Source organism: Oncorhynchus gorbuscha, linkage group LG02 (genome assembly GCF_021184085.1).
Source record: "Oncorhynchus gorbuscha isolate QuinsamMale2020 ecotype Even-year linkage group LG02, OgorEven_v1.0, whole genome shotgun sequence".
Classification (NCBI taxonomy): Eukaryota; Metazoa; Chordata; class Actinopteri; order Salmoniformes; family Salmonidae; genus Oncorhynchus; species Oncorhynchus gorbuscha.
Genome location: NC_060174.1, coordinates 82,427,077 through 82,446,910, shown reverse-complemented (window position 1 = coordinate 82,446,910; position 19,834 = coordinate 82,427,077). Strand labels below are relative to the sequence as shown.

Genomic DNA, 19,834 nt, shown 5'->3' with positions numbered 1-19,834 from the left:
AAAGTGTAATTGTGCAGATGATGATATCTTCAGATAGTTGTTGATACCATGCAGACTGCTTGTCATAACCTGAGGCTGGTTTAACATTATGCAGGGCTTTTTCTTGGCATAGCTTTGATCTGAAGGGTGTACATGAGAGGATACTAATAGTGTATTTTTTTTTAACCTTTATTTAACTAGGCAAGTCAGTTAAGAACAAAATCTTATTTTCAATGACAGCCTAGGAACATTGGGTTAGAACGACAGATTTGTACCTTGTCAGCTCAGGGATTCGAACTTGCAACCCTTCGGTTACTAGTCCAAAGCTCTAACCACTAGGCTACCCTGCCTCCCGTATGTGCATAAACAATGTATTTCTAAAAGTCAAACATGTTGATTTTACTAGTTTTCGAGCACAAAACAAGTGCAGATATATATATATATATTAGACCTGGATGCTAGGTCAAGAGAAGGACAGAGAGAGAGGAGAGGAAGAAAACGAAAACCAGGGAGAGAGTCAGAGAGGGCCGGAAGAAATAAAGTGAGCGGGAGAAAGGGACACACAGATGGAGAGAGAGATCAGCCTTTTTTGAGAGGGGCGGTTAGGAGGGGATCTGCAGGGAAACAGAGGAGCTGCAGAAAATAGGCTTTAATGGGGCATTCACATTCAGCTGGTGGGCACAAAGGAGCGGCATTGGGATTTGGGAGCTGGGCTGATTGTTAGCCTGGTGTGCTTTAGTGCCGGCCGGGAGAACCCAGCTCTGACTGATTGTGGGGAAAGACTCATTGTTGAGTGGAATGTCAGCAGTTTTAAAGGAGGCCAGAGAGGACAAGGAGAGAGAATGAGGGAGAGAGGAGAGAGAGAGAGAGAGAGAGAGAGAGAGAGAGAGAGAGAGAGAGAGAGAGAGAGAGAGAGAGAGAGAGAGAGAGAGAGAGGGAGAGAGAGGAGAGAGAGAGAGAGAGAGAGAGAGAGAGAGAGAGAGAGAGAGAAGTGGGTTGGGGGGGTGACAGAAACACTCAGACAGAGCAAAGAAAGGAAGACAGAGAAAGAGATGCAGAGAGGGGGATGAGAAGAGAGAGAAAGTGGAGGGACAGAGGTGAAATGTGGAGAGAGCTTTGCTTTATTTATGGACCTTCTGGGCCCCAGTGCCCAAGCACCTCTCTCTCTCTCTCTCTCTCTCTCTCTCAATTCAATTCAATGCAAAGGGCTTTATTGGCATGGGAAACATATCTTAACATTGACAAAACAAGTGAAACAGATAATAAACAAAAGCGACATAGACAAAAAAAGATGAACAGTAAACATTACACTCACAAAAGTTCCAAAGGAATAGAGACATTTCAAATATCATATTATGGCTATACACAGTGTTGTAAGGATGTGCAAATAGTTAAAGTACAAAGGGGAAAATAAATAAACATAAATATGGGTTGAATTTACAATGGTGTTTGTTCTTCACTGGTTGCCCTTTTCTTGTGGCCACAGGTATCTATCCTGCAGCGTTGCTTTATAGCATGATGTCAGGCAACAGACAGGAAGGCCAATAGCGAGCAGGGAACGCTCACTGTGCCACATTGAGGGGCTCTGGCATGGGGACAGTATCATCCAGTCCTCAGTCAGTAGCGTGGCAGTAGAGCACAGTGGAGTGAAAATCAGCCGTTGATTAAACAGGATAGAAATATTAGACTAGTTTCTATCTTAAGCAGGCCTTTGGCATGGCATGAACTTGAGGTGTGTGTGTGTGTGTGTGTGTGTGTGTGTGTGTGTGTGTGTGTGTGCGTGCGTGCGTGCGTGCGTGCGTGCGTGCGTGTGTGCGTGTGTGCGTGTGTGTGTGTGTGTGTGTGTGTGTGTGTGTGTGTGTGTGTGTGTGTGTGTGTGTGTGTGTGTGTGTGTGTGTGTGTGTGTGTGTGTGTGCGTGTGTGTGTCTACGTGCGTGCATTGGATGGGGCCCACATTCTCACACCATTGTGTCTGACATGAAAGGAGTTCGTGTTCCCCTCTCAAGCTGAAATTTGTTGGCAGAACGTTAGAGCTCTTGCCCATGAGAGTAGCCGACCCGGGGCTGGCGCATGGGCTGTGTGCTACACTCTCTCTCTTCATCCTGTACCTGCAAAATGCAAAAATAAAATAAGAATTATTTAAGAATAAAAAAGAAAGTACTTGACTAAAACAAATCTTCTCATGAGTATGTAAAGGTTTAAAGGAACTAAACTACAGTTTAGCAGCTGACAGTGTGATTTGTTAAATGTATAAATTAATTAAGCCTTGTGTTCTGGCTCTAACTGCAATTAAAGGGATTAGGCCTACCTTGGATTGCTTTATACCATAATGATGCAATTAAGCGGGTCAATTTGCAGCTATTAAATAGTCCTACAAAAACAAGTACCTTATAATTGCATGTGTTTCAAAGAACCTTTTATGTCCTATTTGTTTACACACCAATTTAACATGTAATAAATGAAGGAACAATATAAAGCTATCTCACAAAAACAACCCAATTTGCATATGAGAAGGACAATTGTCCTACCTTTACAGTGATTTGCCAAATATGGGAAATAAATGGGTAAATAACAAATAGGCATATAAGTGAAACTTTTATTCAGGTTATGGTTTTGACTTATTTCTCAAGAAGTTAATTAATTTGTTTTTTAAAACCAAAAGTCTAATAGCCTACGTTTAAAAATAATAATCTATAGTCAAGTATTAAATCTGCCTCAAATGAGACATTAAACGTAATTGAACAACAATCGAGAGAAACTGTCAATTAAGATATTGGATTTGGGGTAAATGGAGTGGAGGCGGCAGAGATCTTGGTTTATATTTGTCACCGAGGGGGCAGCCTCTGAGGGGATTTGTTTTGGGGGTGGGGGTTACAGAATCTTACCCCCTCCTCCCTCTTCTCGCTCGTTTTAGTCCATTGTTGTGACTCTTGCGCTCACAGTGCAGTGGAGTCGGATCGGCAGCGAGACGCAACAGAAAGCTACCCCGCACCATTACCAGAGTGGCTAGCTAGCCTAATTGAGATTTAGCTCGCTTTTAAATGTACTGCGTTCTGTTGGGACCAACTCATTTAAACACGGACTCTGAGCTATTGAAGCGCAAACCACCGTGCGCAAAGATTGACCAACATCTGCTCTATTATTGAAGCGCTGTTGTCGAATAATGTATCCACATTGACTGAGAAAGGAGCGATATAAGGGACTACAGCGAGAACATCGGAGATTTATCTGTTTCTATTTGCAGCAACCAACACGGATCTTGTTCCTTCCAATCGCAAGAGGGGAAATGTGAATTGAGTAGCAAGTTGCCCGAAGTCTCTCCTTATGGATGTAGCACTTTCAGCAGCATGAACCCGAAATAAGGAGCCAGGCGCGCAAGCCTCATTCTGCTGTGAGACACACAATTGGGTCCGGGTGAAGTGGACTTTGCGCCCCAGTTCCAAGGATCAGCGCTTCCCTGCCTGCTCCACACCGGCAGCTGTCCTTCATGTTATGGTTGTTTTGATGGATGTATAAGTGTATCTCCGAGGTTTTCACCGGGACCCACATAAAAGGCAATCACCAAGAAACAGAAGCCCAATATTCACATCGATCGAATGGAACTTGGATATTCTGGTGCCTAATAGACTTTATCAAGGATTGATCATTAAGAGCAAAGACCGACAAAAAAGGTAATACGATTTCCTTGGACCCGCGAGGTTGCATAATTACTTACTGGCTGTACGTTTCATTGCCAAATTGATTTGAACTCCACACATTGTACTAGGTCATGAATAACCTTTCTTGCAAAGAGTTCCATGGTTGGTTATGTTTAAAAAAAAAAAATTAACATCAGGCCTATATTAGACAGTGTGATTCGGTTAGTCTAATGTAAGCGTTTTAATGAAATGCATGATAATACAGCCATACTTCTGTTCTTGTAATGTATTTTTGACATTGCAAAATCCCCTTCAATTTCCGAATTTGCTCACAAGTGAATGAGAGATTGCTGAATGTGGCAGTATCTGTGCTGTGCAGTAAAGAGTTACAACATTGTTTTCACTGTCATATCGATTTGATTGACTTTGGGAGCGTGTGAAACAGACGCGCACAAACATGACATGGTGTTGTTGTGTTTTCTCTCCCAATAGTTTATGCGATAAACCAACTGTGGACACTTTGGATTGGTTATATCAGTTAGGCTACACAGATAGGCTTATAGGCAATAATTGTAACGCGCCTTGAGAAACTGAATTAAGTTATAGCGAATTTCTCACGATGATCATCTAGTTAAAATGTTACAGAAAGAGTTGTTGGAAGGTAAAGGAGCAGAAGACATCGTTTGATTTATGACAACAACATTGTAACGGCTAAAGCGAATCAATGATCGCAAACAAATTAACCGGTTGTGTAGATCCTCCACGACATTGAAGGCATGTTTATATTTCACTTGGTGCTTTTGTCATAAACACAGACGAGATGAACTCACCTTTCACGCACCGTAAATAAGACAGCATACCCCCCCCCCTCCCCACATACACAGTTCTAAATGGAGAAAGAATAGGATAGTTCATTCACGGGATAGTTATTAAATTGTGTGCGCCATGGCGGCACGCACATGGTATGCATGGAACACTCCAGGACTGGCGCCTGTGCACAGTTGGCCCGGCTCGGTTCGGTTGGCGTCATGGCATATGGACAAAAATAATCACGCCGCTCAGTCTTGTTCCTGTTGCCAACTTTGGTCCCCTGTCACGCGATTATAAAAATAAACATATTTCCATCAAATCAAAATGTTTTTTTTGTCATCATAAGAACAGTCTGCTCTAAAAAATAGTTTAATGTTGAATACATCCTCACTAGATTATTTCAACCTGGACTCAGTGGCAGACGTAACATAGTAAATGTAGATCTGTCTCCCTCCATTTAGTATGATACAGTATGTTACATCTTGTATGGTATGTAGGCTAGTAATTTGTGGATGTCCAGCATCCATTTCGTATGATATGAATTACAGTTTGTATGATGTAATACATATGATATGTTACGAATTACAATTTGTTGGGGCTAACGTTAGCTAGGTGGCTAACATTATCTAGGCTAGGGGTTAGGGAAAGGGTTAGCTAACATGCTAAGTAGCTAAAATGCTAAAGTTATCCGTGACCTCCCTCCTTTAGTTATGGTTTCTTAGTAACATTTTGTCTTATTTAACCATACCAAGCTTAACATATCATACTCATTTTAGTGTCACATGTTTACTTACTATGTTATATAAATGTTATGCCTAGTCTTTGAGGCAGGCTGATTATTTAGGGGGCTCAGGGAAAAATGACATGTGTAGGCTTATTTTTCTTCTCTGTTCTGGCCTGTCTGTTGTGTTGAGTGTGCCTGTGAATTTGCTATTGTTGCTCCCCAATAGCTTCCTGGCAAGTCTCAAGTGTTTTCATAGTAACGGCCCATTATCCAGACAGGCTGTGCACCTTTCTTCCAGCCGCACATTCACACCCTTTAGTTATTCATGATGCAGGGGACAGTGGACAATGTGCTTTAATGACTGGACAGTCAGGACACCAGTTTAATAAGAATACAAGGCCAGTCTAAAATAGTCTATTTCTATCACTACCTATTCACAAGGCTATATCCCACAAACAATTTCAGTGCTACTTACTGAAATCACATGCTACAATTTAAATTAATGACTGACTGACTGTCTCACTCTGTGTTGTCCTTCCAGGTCCGGTTTTTGGTGTGTGTGTGTTGAGTTTGCCAATGCCCGGAATTGGTGTGTGACGCCAGGGTTAGCTCCCCTTCATTATTTTGCTATCACACACACCTGCAAGATGGTGAATGTCTATACAGTTTGCATCGTCATACTCTGTCTGACTGTTGGACTCCTGACCAAAGCCATCGGGCCAGAAGACGTAAAAACAAAAGGTAGGTTTCTAAACATTGCCTAGACTGTTGTTCTTATATGTTGTTTCTCCTATACTGATGAATGGTCTGAAGCCCTCTTGAGAATGATTTGCTGATGGACCACTGGTTGAATTCTCCCAGAGGGTGGTTTCTCAACTATGCAGTTTCTTAAAATACATCTCTCAAGTCTATACTTCCCAGCTTAATGTTTCAAGTGAGGTTGCTCAGTTCTGCTCAGACAAGTAATAAAATAAACCACCAACAAAAGCTTTACAAATAATAGAAAGGCCATTAAATGAACACTTCCCCCTCACATTTCCATTTTATTCACTGAAAGATCTCACTGGGGAAGTAAAAAAGTGCCCGTAGCTGTGCAGTACAGTAAGCCTTTGATTCGTTAGGTTGGTCTATTTATAGGAGAGCAGCGAGCCATAGGGAAGGTGTGATCCAGTCGAATTCAAGGTGACAGGAAGGAGAGAGGTTGTAATCATTTTTTTGGGGGGGGGGGGGAGGATGAAAAAAAAATGTTTTTGGTGCCGTAAACCATGCTACCCGATCCCTCCAAGATCCTGGGGCTCGGAAGTGTAAATTTGTCTGGAGGGTAGGAAGGAGAGGACGGTGGGGGGGCCTTCCATTGATGCTTTACAAACACACGCCTATCTTCATTTATTACCTGCCACAGCCAGCCATTTTGCTCTAAGTATTGTTATGATGTGTGTAGATTGGCTACAGGCTCGGTAAATTGCAGCCCTCCAGGCTCACAGGAGCTGGGGTCTTTTTTAAGCCCCTATACTGATCACTATCAGGAATGGAGGAAGCCCTACTCTGGTCTGGGGTTTATTTCAAAAACTTTGATCAACGTATTTGCATTATTCACAGCTGTTTAGAGTCCAAGCACAGTAAATAACACCCAAAAGATTTAAATACAGTTCACTGATGATAAACCCCTCGGCTACCACAGCAGTGAGAGTGGTAAAGACAGGGAGAGGGGGCTGTGTAAGGTGAACCCTGGTCGTTTTTCAATGGGCCTGTTTGTTAAGACTCCGTGGAAAAGCTCACTCCCGCCGTGGAGAATGCAGCACTAAATCTCTGCCAGAAAACATTTGACTCATTGGACAACGGTAATAATTCAGCACTGCAACACCATCCAGGAAAGTTCCTGTTTACCAACCAGAAAAAAAGAGAGAATGAGAGAGAGAACAGAGGTAGCCGTGAACTCTTTTAAGTGTGGCTGCAGGATGAACTTTGTGATATTTTTCTCGTGGAGGAGGAGTGAAATGTGCCACACACATCGTTCTGGAGCACAGGCTTCAGTGTGCTAACGTAGAACAGTGCTGCTCACACTCAGGCGTTGACTGTGATTTACTGAGGAATATATCCCCTGCAGATATGACATAGATCAAAATTCATTGGCATGTAGGATACTTTTCATTTGAACTGGTTAATCACTGGTCTGTCCTAATGTGTTGTAAGCAACGTGGGTACAATATTATCGCTCACTGTTGAGAAAGAGTCAGTATATTACTGATAATATTGCGTTATGGCAGTTGGTTCTCAGCATGTAGAAGACTTACATCGCCAAATGTGCCACCCAGGAAATAAACAAACCATAGCATACCATGGATTCACCTCTAAAAGAACTCTAGTCATGAAAGAGGCGAGTGCATCTGATGGCCAAATGGTCAAACCCAGCGTAGTTCCCCCATCCAGTCGAGTCACACCAGTGAAATGTTTTGTGTGGTGTTGTGTTTGTCCCCTCGACACTTGGTGACTATTCACACTCAGCTGTGAGTTCAAATGAAGGCCACAGGCCTCTCCAAGTCCTCACAAGTTCATTAGCATGGTTCTGTGTACTTGGTGGGAAACGTTGCCTTTCCAGGAATAATAGAAAGCGGCACTTTTCAAGTTGCCACAGCTTTTTATACTATGCTGCAAAGTAAATTCACAGTGTGTGATGGGATGGTAAACGAATGGCTAGATGGGTCAATCTCATAGTCAAGTGAATGGGAGTTTTTTAATGGACAAGGAACATATATGGTACTTATTACAGTGTAATAGAACTGTATTTTTTGTTGTTGCTAATTTGAGTTGAATTCAACCAACCATACAAATGATGAGGATAATCGTGGCAATTCAAGAACACTTTTTATTTTTTTTTATCCAAAGCTCAAGTCTTGAGGTTTTAATATGTGATACCTTTTAAAGCATAATCATGGTATTATGAATTGGCTCTACAAATGGAGCATTACAGAGTGAACAGGGTCGTGTTGTTCTCTCACCATTAACTTGGTGGCCTTAGCTCTCCCCTGTGTATTCCTCCTCCTCCTCTACCTCTGCATGGCTCGTAGAGCAGTTAGGGAGAGCAGCTCCTCAAGCAGGGGGAACAGATTGCCTTTTGACTGACTGAGGGGGCTGCAGGAAGTAATCACACAGAAAATTGGCCTGGAATCTGCACTTTTCAGCGTTTTGACTGAGCGGGTACATCGTATATGGCTGAACGAGCAGAGGCCAGGGGAGCACTTATCGTGACACATTAGCCCCCGGTTTATCAGTGCACTCCATCACCCACCAACCAACCAGCCCACATTCAAACACAAGCATGCTGAGAAATGCAAGAAACATATACTTCTATGGAAGCGTTTAGATGTAAACTGAAACCTAGGGAGTTTTTCTCTTTAAAAAAAATTATTCTCACGATTCCTCTCCTCTCTCGTTCTCTCTGTACAGATCTGAGAGTGCCTCGGCCACTCATCTTGCCTCATTACCCGGAGAATGCTACAGCGGTTGTAGGGGGACAGGTTAAGCTGCTGTGTAAGGTCCACCGGCCGGCCTTCACCAAGGTTCAGTGGCTGAAGAGAGACGGAGATCGCCTGGGAGCCGAGGGCCAGCCACATCTTAGAGTTCTGACGGCACTCCAGAGCAACATCTCCAAAGTGAACTCTCTGTCACTGAGCAACGTTTCTCTGGGGGACACTGGGGAGTACATCTGTATGGCTGAGACCACCACACAAGCTGGACACCAGCTTCAGTCCATGCAGTCTGCCTGGCTACAGGTTCTACCAGGTAAAACAGAGTTTATTAATCAGGCTATGGGATGCTTCTCACATAGAATTAGGAATTCAAATACATCATTTAATAGGATCTCTAGGGCTTTCCATTCAGTGTCGCCTTGTGTTTTATAGTCAATTATATCCTGATAGTAATTGATGACTAACAACAATAACTAGTTGGAAGTCAATGTATATTAATCTCATACCTTGTCTTTCCTGTTAGAGACCCTGGTCTCTCGTTCCCTGGACCAAAGTACGGCCATTGAAGTCCCAGCAGGTAATGGCCATTGAACTGCCTCTATCCCAGTGGATTAGAAAGAACTGAGAGTATGAATGAGGATGACAGGGGTCATCTGTGTGACTGAGAGGCTGTTTGGTGGGCTGAAACGGGGCTTTCTCTCCGAGCCTGTCTCTTAGACCTCCACTGAACCATTGCCACCCCATCTATTTATTTGTGAAGGCCCATCCGCTGTCACGTTCATTAGCTTCATCCTTTTTATCTTTCCTTTCTCTTTTATTTTTTCGGGTAGCTAGCTTGCTCTCACTCCCACAATGATCTATGCTGAACAAAACAAGGAGCAATGAGAGGTGGAGAGGCCTCCGGTCGCCATGGGAAAAAAATGTTGTATGTGTCGGGTGGGTCAGGGGATAATGTGGGCGAGAATTGAAAGGTCATAATTGAGGGAATGGCCACTCTTTTTAAAACAAGATGTGCCCACTGATTGTACTGTGTGTGTACGTGTCTTTCAGCGTGTGTCAATACTCACGTGTTTGTTTTGTCTCCCCATTGTCCCTGCAGTTGTCCTGGATGACCTTAGTGAGGACACCAATGAGCACCTGCTCCTGGAACCAGGCGATGTCCTCAAGCTGCGCTGTGACACCAACCAACCAGGGGGCGTGTACTGGTACAAAGAGTGGACCCGGGTGCTGCACACCGCCCGCATCCAGATCCGCGGGGGCGTTATAGAGATCACAGACGTGACGTACGAGGATTCTGGGGTGTATGTGTGTGTCCTCCGGGGAACCAAGGAGGCCCTGAGGAATTTCACCATCACTGTAGCAGGTGAGGTCTGGATCTAGAAAAATAAGATCTGAGCCTTAGAGATACATGTAGGATCCAATCTAGTTTTAGGTTCTATTGATCAATTTCTATGTTCTAAATTCACCCTTTCTAAATGATCAGTTATGATAAAGTTATTAACTCTTTTCATGTCTTTATGCTACTCTCTCAGACTCACTGGGCTCAGGTGATGATGATGAGGACAATGGTCTAGAAGACACGTCAGCTGAGATCGATAATGACCAGGTCTACTTCACAAGAGGTCCCTACTGGACCCACACCCAGCGCATGGAGAAGAAGCTGTACGCAGTGCCGGCAGGGAACACGGTCAAGTTCCGCTGCCCGGCAATGGGCAGCCCTCTACCCTTCATCCGCTGGCTGAAGAACGGACACGAGTTCAGGGGAGAGCACCGCATTGGAGGCATCAAGGTGAGACAGTGACCAACCTGGAAGCAAAGACAGAAAGAGAGTGGCTAAGGTGGGGAAGAGAAGGAGGGTCAAGGAGGGAGGGGGAGAAATACGGTGGATCGCGGTTTTCTTTATTAGTGTATAACCTCCACATACTTTGGCCTCAACCCTGGTACCTGACATTTAGTCTCAATAGGGAAGTAACACATTGTGAATCTATTTAAACTGGATCCATCAACAACAAGTTACCATAGAGACAGACAAGCACTTCCAAAGGACAAGCCCATATAACTTGTATCCATAGGAACGGTCTAACACACAACGTATAGACCACCCATTTGTAATGTGTCCATTTTGTACATTTATAGTTGAGACACCAGCACTGGAGCCTGGTGATGGAGAGTGTGGTGCCTTCAGACCGTGGGAACTACACCTGTCTGGTGGAGAACAAATACGGCTCCATCACACACAGCTACCTTCTGGACGTGCTGGGTAAGAACACACACTCACCCACTTCATAACAAAAACCTCTCTTCACCTACCCAACAATAGTCTGCTGTTTGCTCATCTGACATTCAACTCCCAAAGCTGGGAGTGATAGTATGGGAAATTAGCAAAAGTAATTCCCTCCACCATCCTCTAATTCAACCAAATTCTGTCAAACTTAACACAAGCCCTTTCCTTCTGCCTCTCCATAATGACTGAAAGTAAAGTTGGCATAAACTCATTATAAAGTCTGCACAGCTAGTCAAAGCTCCATGGTGTGTGCAGTACTATACGGTATTGTCACCACCCTCCTACACCCATCATCACCCCACTCTAGACATCTAGACACAGGCCCGTCTCCCCGCGGAGCCACTGCCGACCCATGATACTTAGCACATGTCAGACTTAATTACTGTCACATCCCAGCTCTCTCCCCACACTGCCCCAGCGGCATCTCACTAGACACAGAGAAACACAGAGGTTCTAAAGCCCACCTCAGACAGAGGGAGGATAGAGACGAGCAGGGAGCCGCCAGAGCGGCTGGGCCCACGGGGGTGCCACGATTCAACCAGCACCCGCCCCGGGGCTTTAGAAGTCCACCGGGATGTTTCATGATAGAGAGAGAGACACAGAGGCAGTAAATATCAGGCCTGTCAGGGATAAAGAGGTTGAGAGGCCTGGGGGGGAGAGAGAGCGTCCCAACCAGTTTTCCCCCTGACCTGTGACTGGCCAGTTTGTTTCGCCGGCTTGGCAGTCTGGCGTGGGGTCAACTACTGTCTCCAGAAGCATGTGAGGGGGAAAAGAGCATGCACACAGAGAGAGAGAGAGAGAGAGAGAGAGAGAGAGAGAGAGAGAGAGAGAGAGAGAGAGAGAGAGAGAGAGAGAGAGAGAGAGAGAGAGACTTCAAGGCTGGCCTGGCTAGAAAAGAAAGCTGCTAATGAAACCAATTAGTGAGACTGCCTGAGTATGGCTGGCATTGGTTGTGAGAGACGCTGCCTGCTTATCGGTCCCTTCCCCTTTGGCGATGCTGTGCTGCACTGCGATCAGTCAGATTAACACTGGTCATTACCACTGGCCTTTCTCTCCATGCCTCTGAAACGCCACATGTTAGAACACTAAAATACTGTAATTTTAGATTAGTATTTACTTCAATGGCTAGGGTATTTCAGACAGAGGAATTTCCCGCTCGCTGTCTCCCTGGCCGAACTTTGAACTCTTCCCCTAGTCAAGGGGAATCCTCAATGCCCTCTGAAGTCTAACACTTTCTCTCTGTATTTCACCCTCCCTCCCCCTACCTCGCTCTCTTTTTTTCAGAGCGCTCCCCACACAGGCCTATCCTGCAAGCTGGTCTGCCAGCCAACACTACAGCGGTGGTGGGCACTGATGTCCAGTTCTTCTGTAAGGTCTACAGCGATGCCCAGCCTCACATCCAGTGGCTGAAACACATTGAGAGAAACGGCAACCGCTACGGTCCAGACGGGACTCCTTACGTTCAGATACTGAAGACAGGCAGCCTAAACATGTCGGAGGTGGAAGTTCTCTACCTGACTAACGTGACCATGGAGGATGCTGGAGAGTACACCTGTCTGGCTGGAAACTCCATCGGCTACTCCTACCAGTCTGCCTGGCTCACTGTCCTCTCAGGTACGTTTATTACTCAAACAATAGTATGGCAACATATGGTCAAAGTAAGGAATCTAGAAGACTTCAGAAGAAATGGTCCCTTGTCTTTTGGGTCAACATACTACAGGTCTTTTTCTATCGTCAAATGAGTTCAGAAGGAATTGTCAGTTGAGCTTGAGACAGTTAGTCTCTAAGCAATCCTCTTATTTCCTTCTCATTGTCTTCTCACAGAAGAGGACGTAGCTGACGAGGTGGACTTAATGGAGACCAAGTACACTGACATCATCATCTACGCGTCTGGCTTCCTGGCTCTGGTCATGGCCATCGTGATTGTGGTGCTGTGTCGCATGCAGGTCAACCCAAGCAGAGAACCCTTCGATGTCCTCCCCGTCCAGAAACTCTCCAAGTTCCCCCTCCGCAGACAGTACTCTGTGGATTCCAACTCGTCAGGGAAGTCCAGTGCGTCTCTGATGAGAGTGGCCCGCCTGTCTTCCAGCTGCTCCCCCATGCTGGCCGGAGTCATGGAGTTTGAACTGCCCTACGACCCTGACTGGGAGTTTCACAGGGAGAAGTAAGTCCTGCTTTGACTAACTCATTTGTTAGGGGTTTTGTTGAAGTTGCTTAACGGTCATTGAATTCCTCCATCCTGAATGTGTGTTTTGGTTTCTGTTGAGTTCCATGTATCTACACTGTACTGACCATCATTGTCCTTCCTCTTTCCAGTCTGACTTTAGGGAAGCCACTGGGTGAGGGCTGCTTCGGTCAGGTGGTCAGAGCTGAGGCCTATGGGATCAACAAGGACCATCAGGAGAACATCTCCACTGTGGCCGTCAAGATGCTGAAAGGTATGAGCTAGGTACCATCTTCTTAGGAGGAGACTGGACAATGACTAGTATTTACTATTAACTCTATTTCCAGATATGTTCATAAGACGTCAAATGTGTGTCCTTCTCGTTCCCCAGATGATGCCACAGACAAAGACCTGTCAGATCTCATATCTGAAATGGAGCTGATGAAGGTGATGGACAAGCACAAGAACATCATTAACCTCCTGGGGGTGTGCACACAAGAAGGTTAGTTCAGGACAAAAGTTCACAACAGATAATGACAACCAAAAGTCAAAAGCTACTATCTCACTTTTGCTCCTCACTCATTTGATTCTAGCCCTGCTCATTGAAGTTGCCATTAATGGTGGCCCCATGCCTCCAGGCATCCTCAGTGAGGGTGGACTCAGTCACAAACGTTCTCCTCTCCCCCATCAGGTCCTCTGTACGTGCTGGTAGAGTATGCATCTAAAGGCAGCCTCAGGGAGTACCTGCGGGCCCGACGGCCCCCCGGCATGGACTATACCTTTGATGTGACCAAAGTGCCCGAGGAGCAGCTCACCTTCAAAGACCTGCTGTCCTGTGCCTACCAGGTGGCGCGTGGCATGGAGTACCTGGCCTCCAAAAGGGTGAGTACTATGTCCTAATGGGGTTTGGCCAGCAATTGAGCTTGTATACGCTAACTCTATCCTTTGACTTTCAACTGGATGACTTTGGCCTAAGGGGTTTAGTTATCTCAGTATGTATTCTATCAGGTTTAAAATGTGTACCTGGCCTTCTATAGAAGGCCTTTGGCCTGAAGGGGTTTAGTCAACAAGCAAGAGCAAGTTGCAAACCCCTCCCTCCTTCCTTCCCTCCTACCCCCAACACTCCCTTCCTCATTCACTATCCTCTCCTCTCTTATCAACACACCATCCTGTCATTCCACAGTGGAGTGGTGGTTGAGCCCTGTTTGCCCCTCCGTCCTGCCTCCCGCAGTGGGCTTTGTCCTTTTTAGCACTGCCATAAATCTGTTAGCAAACAGGCGCAGAGCTGTGTCTGTGCCCCGGCATCGGGTTTCTGTCTCTGTGGCCTGCTAGGAATGCAGCAGTCTGCAACCACCCCACCATTACGGAGCCCCCGCAAAACCACGGCTTTCTCAGTTCCACCAATCCCCAAATGCCACGTCAATTTCAAATGAATACCAAAATAAACTTAATGACATCCATTCAAATCTGGCAGACAGGGATTGTTTTTCGACGAAACCTCCAGATCTATATAAAGTCGACTTAATTTGGTGCGTCTGGTTAAAATTGGACGCTGCGTGTTGACTTAAGACCGGGTCTTTTCATTTTAGAAACTTACAGCGAATAATTTCTTTGTCAATCCTATCTGGTTTTACCAGATGCCTGCAGAAACAGACAACCGCAATGTAGACCTCTTCACGTCATTGCAATACTTTAATTGTAGGGTATCATTTCACAAGCACTTAACATTAAACTCAAAACAACATATATCTATCTTCATGTTCAATGACTTTACTCTGGTTTCTCCTCTCTATAGTGCATCCACAGAGACCTTGCTGCCAGAAATGTCCTCGTCACAGAAGACAACGTCATGAAAATCGCAGACTTCGGCCTTGCAAGAGGAGTACACCAGATCGACTACTACAAGAAAACCACCAACGTGAGTTATCCTATCCTGCTATCCCCCTGACTGGCTCTGTGGCACCTTGTCCCTCTCCTAAACCCAGATATAAGTGCCTATGCCAGGGCTGTGCTGCTGTGCGTAGTCTGGCTGGCCAGCTTTTAGAACAGCCCCTGCTGGTATGTGTAGACACAGCACACTGTCTGCTCTCTGTCTCGTGTCACCCAGTCGGCTTGTGCCTGTTTGCAGCTTTAATGCTCTTAAAGACAGATGTTTGATGTGTGCCCACTGATTGGCAGCCAGCTTAATGGAAGATAATTAGAAAAAGGGGACAAGGAAGGGAAGTGGGCGAAAGAATGGGAGGAATGGGGGGGGGGGGGGGGAGTGGAGAAGACTGAATGAAAGGCTAGAACTGCAATGGTGCTTCGGCTCTGGCGTTGTGGCAACCGACTGACTTACTGCCTGTCCACCGCTCACTAACCATGGTTGTTCTGTTTTGCAGGGACGTCTGCCAGTGAAGTGGATGGCACCAGAGGCCTTGTTCGACCGAGTCTACACACACCAGAGTGACGTGTGGTCGTTTGGCGTGCTGATGTGGGAGATCTTCACCCTGGGGGGCTCACCGTACCCCCGGTATCCCCGTGGAAGAGCTCTTCAAGCTGCTGAAGGAGGGCCACCGCATGGACAAACCCTCCAACTGCACACACGAACTGTGAGTAGACACACATAAGTGCATACCAAAACTTACCAAACACACACCACAGCGTTCTCCTCACCTAACCCTTCAACTTGAAGTTGTAAATTGATATTTATTACTGTGTTGTGAAAGAAAGAAACAGTAAGTGGACGTTTGCCTTCCTTTAGAATATATATTATGTGTCCTGTCTCCTGTGCTACTGTATACCCTGATACTAACTAGCCCTGTCTGTCTATGTGTATATACCCTGATACTAACTAGCCCTGTCTGTCTATGTGTATGTGTGCAGCTACATGAAGATGAGGGAGTGCTGGCATGCTGTGCCCACACAACGACCCACCTTCAAACAGCTGGTGGAGGAGCTAGACAGAGTGCTGCTGTCTATCTCTGACGAGGTGGGTGTCTGGATCCCCGTTCACACACACACACACACACACACACACACACACACACACACACACACACACACACACACACACACACACACACACACACACACACACACACACACACACACACACACACACACACACACACACACACACACACACACACACACACACACACACACACATACACAAACACACACACACAATCTGCTCGCCAGATGTCCTGTTGCAACAGACTGTTCCAGCTATAGTTTAGTTTATTACTGTAAGACACCCTGTAGTTCAAGATTAGAAACCAAATCTCTCTGGGTTTGTACACAGCACAGTGTCAGATAAAATGTCAAACCTACTACACATCACACAACACAAACGTCAAGCTTAAAGATACAATAAAATACACAACAACACAAATGCAAAGTGTTACCAAACTTAACTGTTTCTCTCCTACTTCTTTTTCTTAGTACTTGGACCTGTCGACACCTTTTGAACAGTACTCCCCGTCGTGCGAGGACACCTCCAGTTCTTGCTCCTCGGACAATGACTCTGTCTTTACCCACGATGCCCTGTCCACTGACCCCTGTCTGCTGGGTTACCACGACGTGCATTCTCGGGTAGACATGAAAACGGCACTGCGGTAGACTGTGGCTCCAACGGGAGTCCTCTGGCTCAAAGGGCATTACCTGGAGAAGTTTGCGTTAGAAAACAACCATGTTGCATTAAAAGTGTAACTTGGACTGTCTGCTCTGGGACTGTGCCTAAGAACAGTATCTCAAACCTTGGCACTACAGGACCCTGGTCATCTAAAATGGCTGCCTCTTCTTCTTCTTATCAGGTTTGGGGTGTTATAGTAAAATGACTCTCTTTTGTTTGGGTCTCTACAGAGAGGATCGACAATGGGCTTCTTGTACTCAAACTCATCCGAGCTTGTCTCTGAACGGTATCCAAACTGGGCTTTTAAACCAGAAAAATATGTTTTAACAAAAAATATGTTTACACTTCATTTTAAGTGTCCATAATAAACCATTCATAAGGCATTATGAGGCATTTACAAATAGTTTTCTCACATTTTATTACTAATTATTCCTACATTTGTAAATGTTAGTAAGCAAGTTATTCACACATGTATATATATTTCCATAAACATCCTGTGTTGAATGCTTATTCTTTTACCAGGTACTGCTGGAATGTCTACCATCTTTTTGTGAGAAATGACACGGGTCACTCAAAATCTTCAGAAAGTGTTTATAAAGTATAAATAGTGCACACTTTAGATTACGGACTGCAAAAATACTTTACTAATAATTAGTAAATGGTTTATAAATGCCTTATAAATTATTTATTGCAGACCTTTAAAATAAGGTGTTACCAAAAATATTTATTTTGATATAAAAAAAAACAGAGAAGTTTATTGTTAAATATAAATCTCTCTGTATATAAGATTATTTTGCTATTTAAAATTGTCTTAAATCTCAGGATCTCTTGTATTAAAAAGTTGCTGTAGGGGCAGCAAAGTGCCTGAATTTTTTGATTTCCTTTGAATATATTAAAATATACAAATATTTTATGTACATATCACAAAAAAAGACAATTACCTTTTATAAATTATTCTAAATGCTACGAAAATGAAGGTGTTCATCTTCAACTGAGGTGAAGAAAGAAACAATGTATTCAAGTGTTTTAACGGACAAAATGTCCTCGCGATTCTCATTCCATTTCATCAAAACAACCTCAGCCCCGTTTGTACTCTGCTCTGGCTTTACATGGCATTGAGGCCAGTCGGTCAAAGCCCTCAGGACCCCCAATCCCTTATGCTTTCAATTGTTGCATACATAAACTAACTGTAAGAACAGTATGGTCTGGGCCCTGAAAGAGAAGAATACAATTCAACACAGGACACTGTGGGAATACAGGGGGAGCAGCCCAGCTTCTACTGTCAGTGCTGTATGAAAAGAAAAGGACTGGACCTGCATGTCTGAATGTGAAAGACCCAGTGTGATTGATTTCTAATGGGAGAATCCTCCTCTTTTGTTTCCCCTCTAAACCCTTTGACCAGGCCCAGTGTGTTTGCAGGGGTACAGGCTGAGGCCGGACCTGGACAATAGGCTCTTTGGCAATCCTGATGGTTGTGACTGTGGGGACACTGTGGGGACAGGGAGGGTAGGGTGATACAGGGGTAGCCTGAGCCCCTCAGCCTGGGCCTGTGTGCAAATGAAGAGTCCCTTATTATGTTAATGCATGGCTCCCACTGATAGCCATCTTTATCCTGCTACCATCTTCAATATACAAATGCTAATTCTGATGCTCTGTTACCATTGGGAAGAACTCTAGAAATGTCCTCCAGGGAATGCAAAGGGTTCACCTCAAATCATATAGATAAGCCTTGCATGTTGCTGTTTCTACAACGCTTCACAATCTAACTGCCCTGGGTTGTTTTTCATTCAGATGACTCAAAAGCATTTTTAGAATAAAGATTGTGATGTTGTCAGCTGAAAGCAAAGCATAATGCTCATACAGTAAAAATAAAGAAATAACAAAAGCTATTCAGGTAGCAGGGCAGTGGGGATGGCTACCTTTTTGTGTATATTGATATCCTTACTGTTGAGTTGTGAGATTTATGTGGTGTGTCATCATTTTTATAAAACAAAACATTCAGCAAATTAGCTCAAAAATATGTTTTTTTCTCCTGTAAGGCAGCTATACCAATGCATGACCTCCAACTGAAAACCAAACCATGAGCTTCAGAACAGCCTCTTTGAATTGAACTTAGCCCTTCGACATCGAGAGGTTTATCACAAAGATCTTCAGTGTTGTTGTTTTGATTCCCATACTACACAAAGTCAGGATCAACTGCATGACATTCCATTTATGTACGCCCAATACAATTGTAACAATCACAATGTTCTTTAAAAGAAATCCTCAAGAATATTATTTTAGAAATATCTAATTTATTTGTTTTATTGTTTTGTTTTTATATGAAATAAAGTATAATTTAAAATATCAACTTTGTCTCTATCTGTGGCCATGTGTCATTCTTTTAGAAAGAAGGAGAGAGGAAGAGACAGGAGGCACAGAAAGAGAAAGAATGACAGCAGCTGAATACAGAGAAAGGAAAAGAAAGAAAATGAGAGCGTGAGACAGACAAGAGAAAGAGAGATGAGGGTTAGGGGTTAAGGGGTAGCGGGAGAGTGCACTCGTGATCACAGAGAACCAGTGCCTTTTAAGTGGCACGCTTAACCCCAGCACACGGCTGGCTTATCTCTCATGTGTAACAAATCATGACCAGTCAGTCAGAGGAGGACCAGGCAGGGAGCCATCCGGCTTTGTCCTACCCAGGGCAGGGTTCTCTCTGCTGGGCCTGATAGCGGCCTGTGTCTGGGGTTAGAGGCCATCTGATCCAGCTGGGGACAGGGAGATAAGGCCAGCAGGCCAGATATCAGTCTGGAGCTGATCTATCTCACCTCCTCACATCTCTACATGCTCAGGATGCCTGGATGAGGGGCGGTGTGTGATATGGGAACATAAATTCATAAAACCCAAGACGCTTAACTCTGGATGTCATACCTGACATTCTCAAGACACAGTACATATCCCTTTGAAATTCTACAGCTTAGTGGGTTTGTTAAGAGTTTTGTGTGTCTCCCAGGGAGTGCACTTGAAACTTTGCTTATAAAGCAGGACTGAGTAAAAGTGCTAAAATCCCCAAGTGAATTCCCATTCATTCACATACACATCTTAGCTGGAGATGTTGAGCAACCACAGCTCATCGGACAGACTGTACTGTTCAGATAAGAGAGTGTGTG

At 44.7% G+C, this 19,834-nt stretch overlaps 1 protein-coding gene across 1 annotated transcript; it reads left to right on the top strand.

The window, feature by feature from the left end:
* Nucleotides 1–2,907: 2,907 nt before the first annotated feature.
* Nucleotides 2,908–19,035, top strand: LOC124011030 (fibroblast growth factor receptor 4-like). Its single transcript, XM_046323969.1, is given in 17 exon segments — nucleotides 2,908–3,650; nucleotides 5,693–5,892; nucleotides 8,599–8,934; nucleotides 9,145–9,198; nucleotides 9,721–9,984; nucleotides 10,154–10,410; nucleotides 10,758–10,881; nucleotides 12,190–12,519; nucleotides 12,730–13,069; nucleotides 13,222–13,343; nucleotides 13,461–13,571; nucleotides 13,761–13,951; nucleotides 14,865–14,987; nucleotides 15,451–15,576; nucleotides 15,578–15,660; nucleotides 15,935–16,040; nucleotides 16,496–19,035. Coding segments are annotated over 16 exon segments (2,838 nt in total). The 5' UTR covers nucleotides 2,908–3,650; nucleotides 5,693–5,798; the 3' UTR covers nucleotides 16,673–19,035.
* Nucleotides 19,036–19,834: the final 799 nt, after the last annotated feature.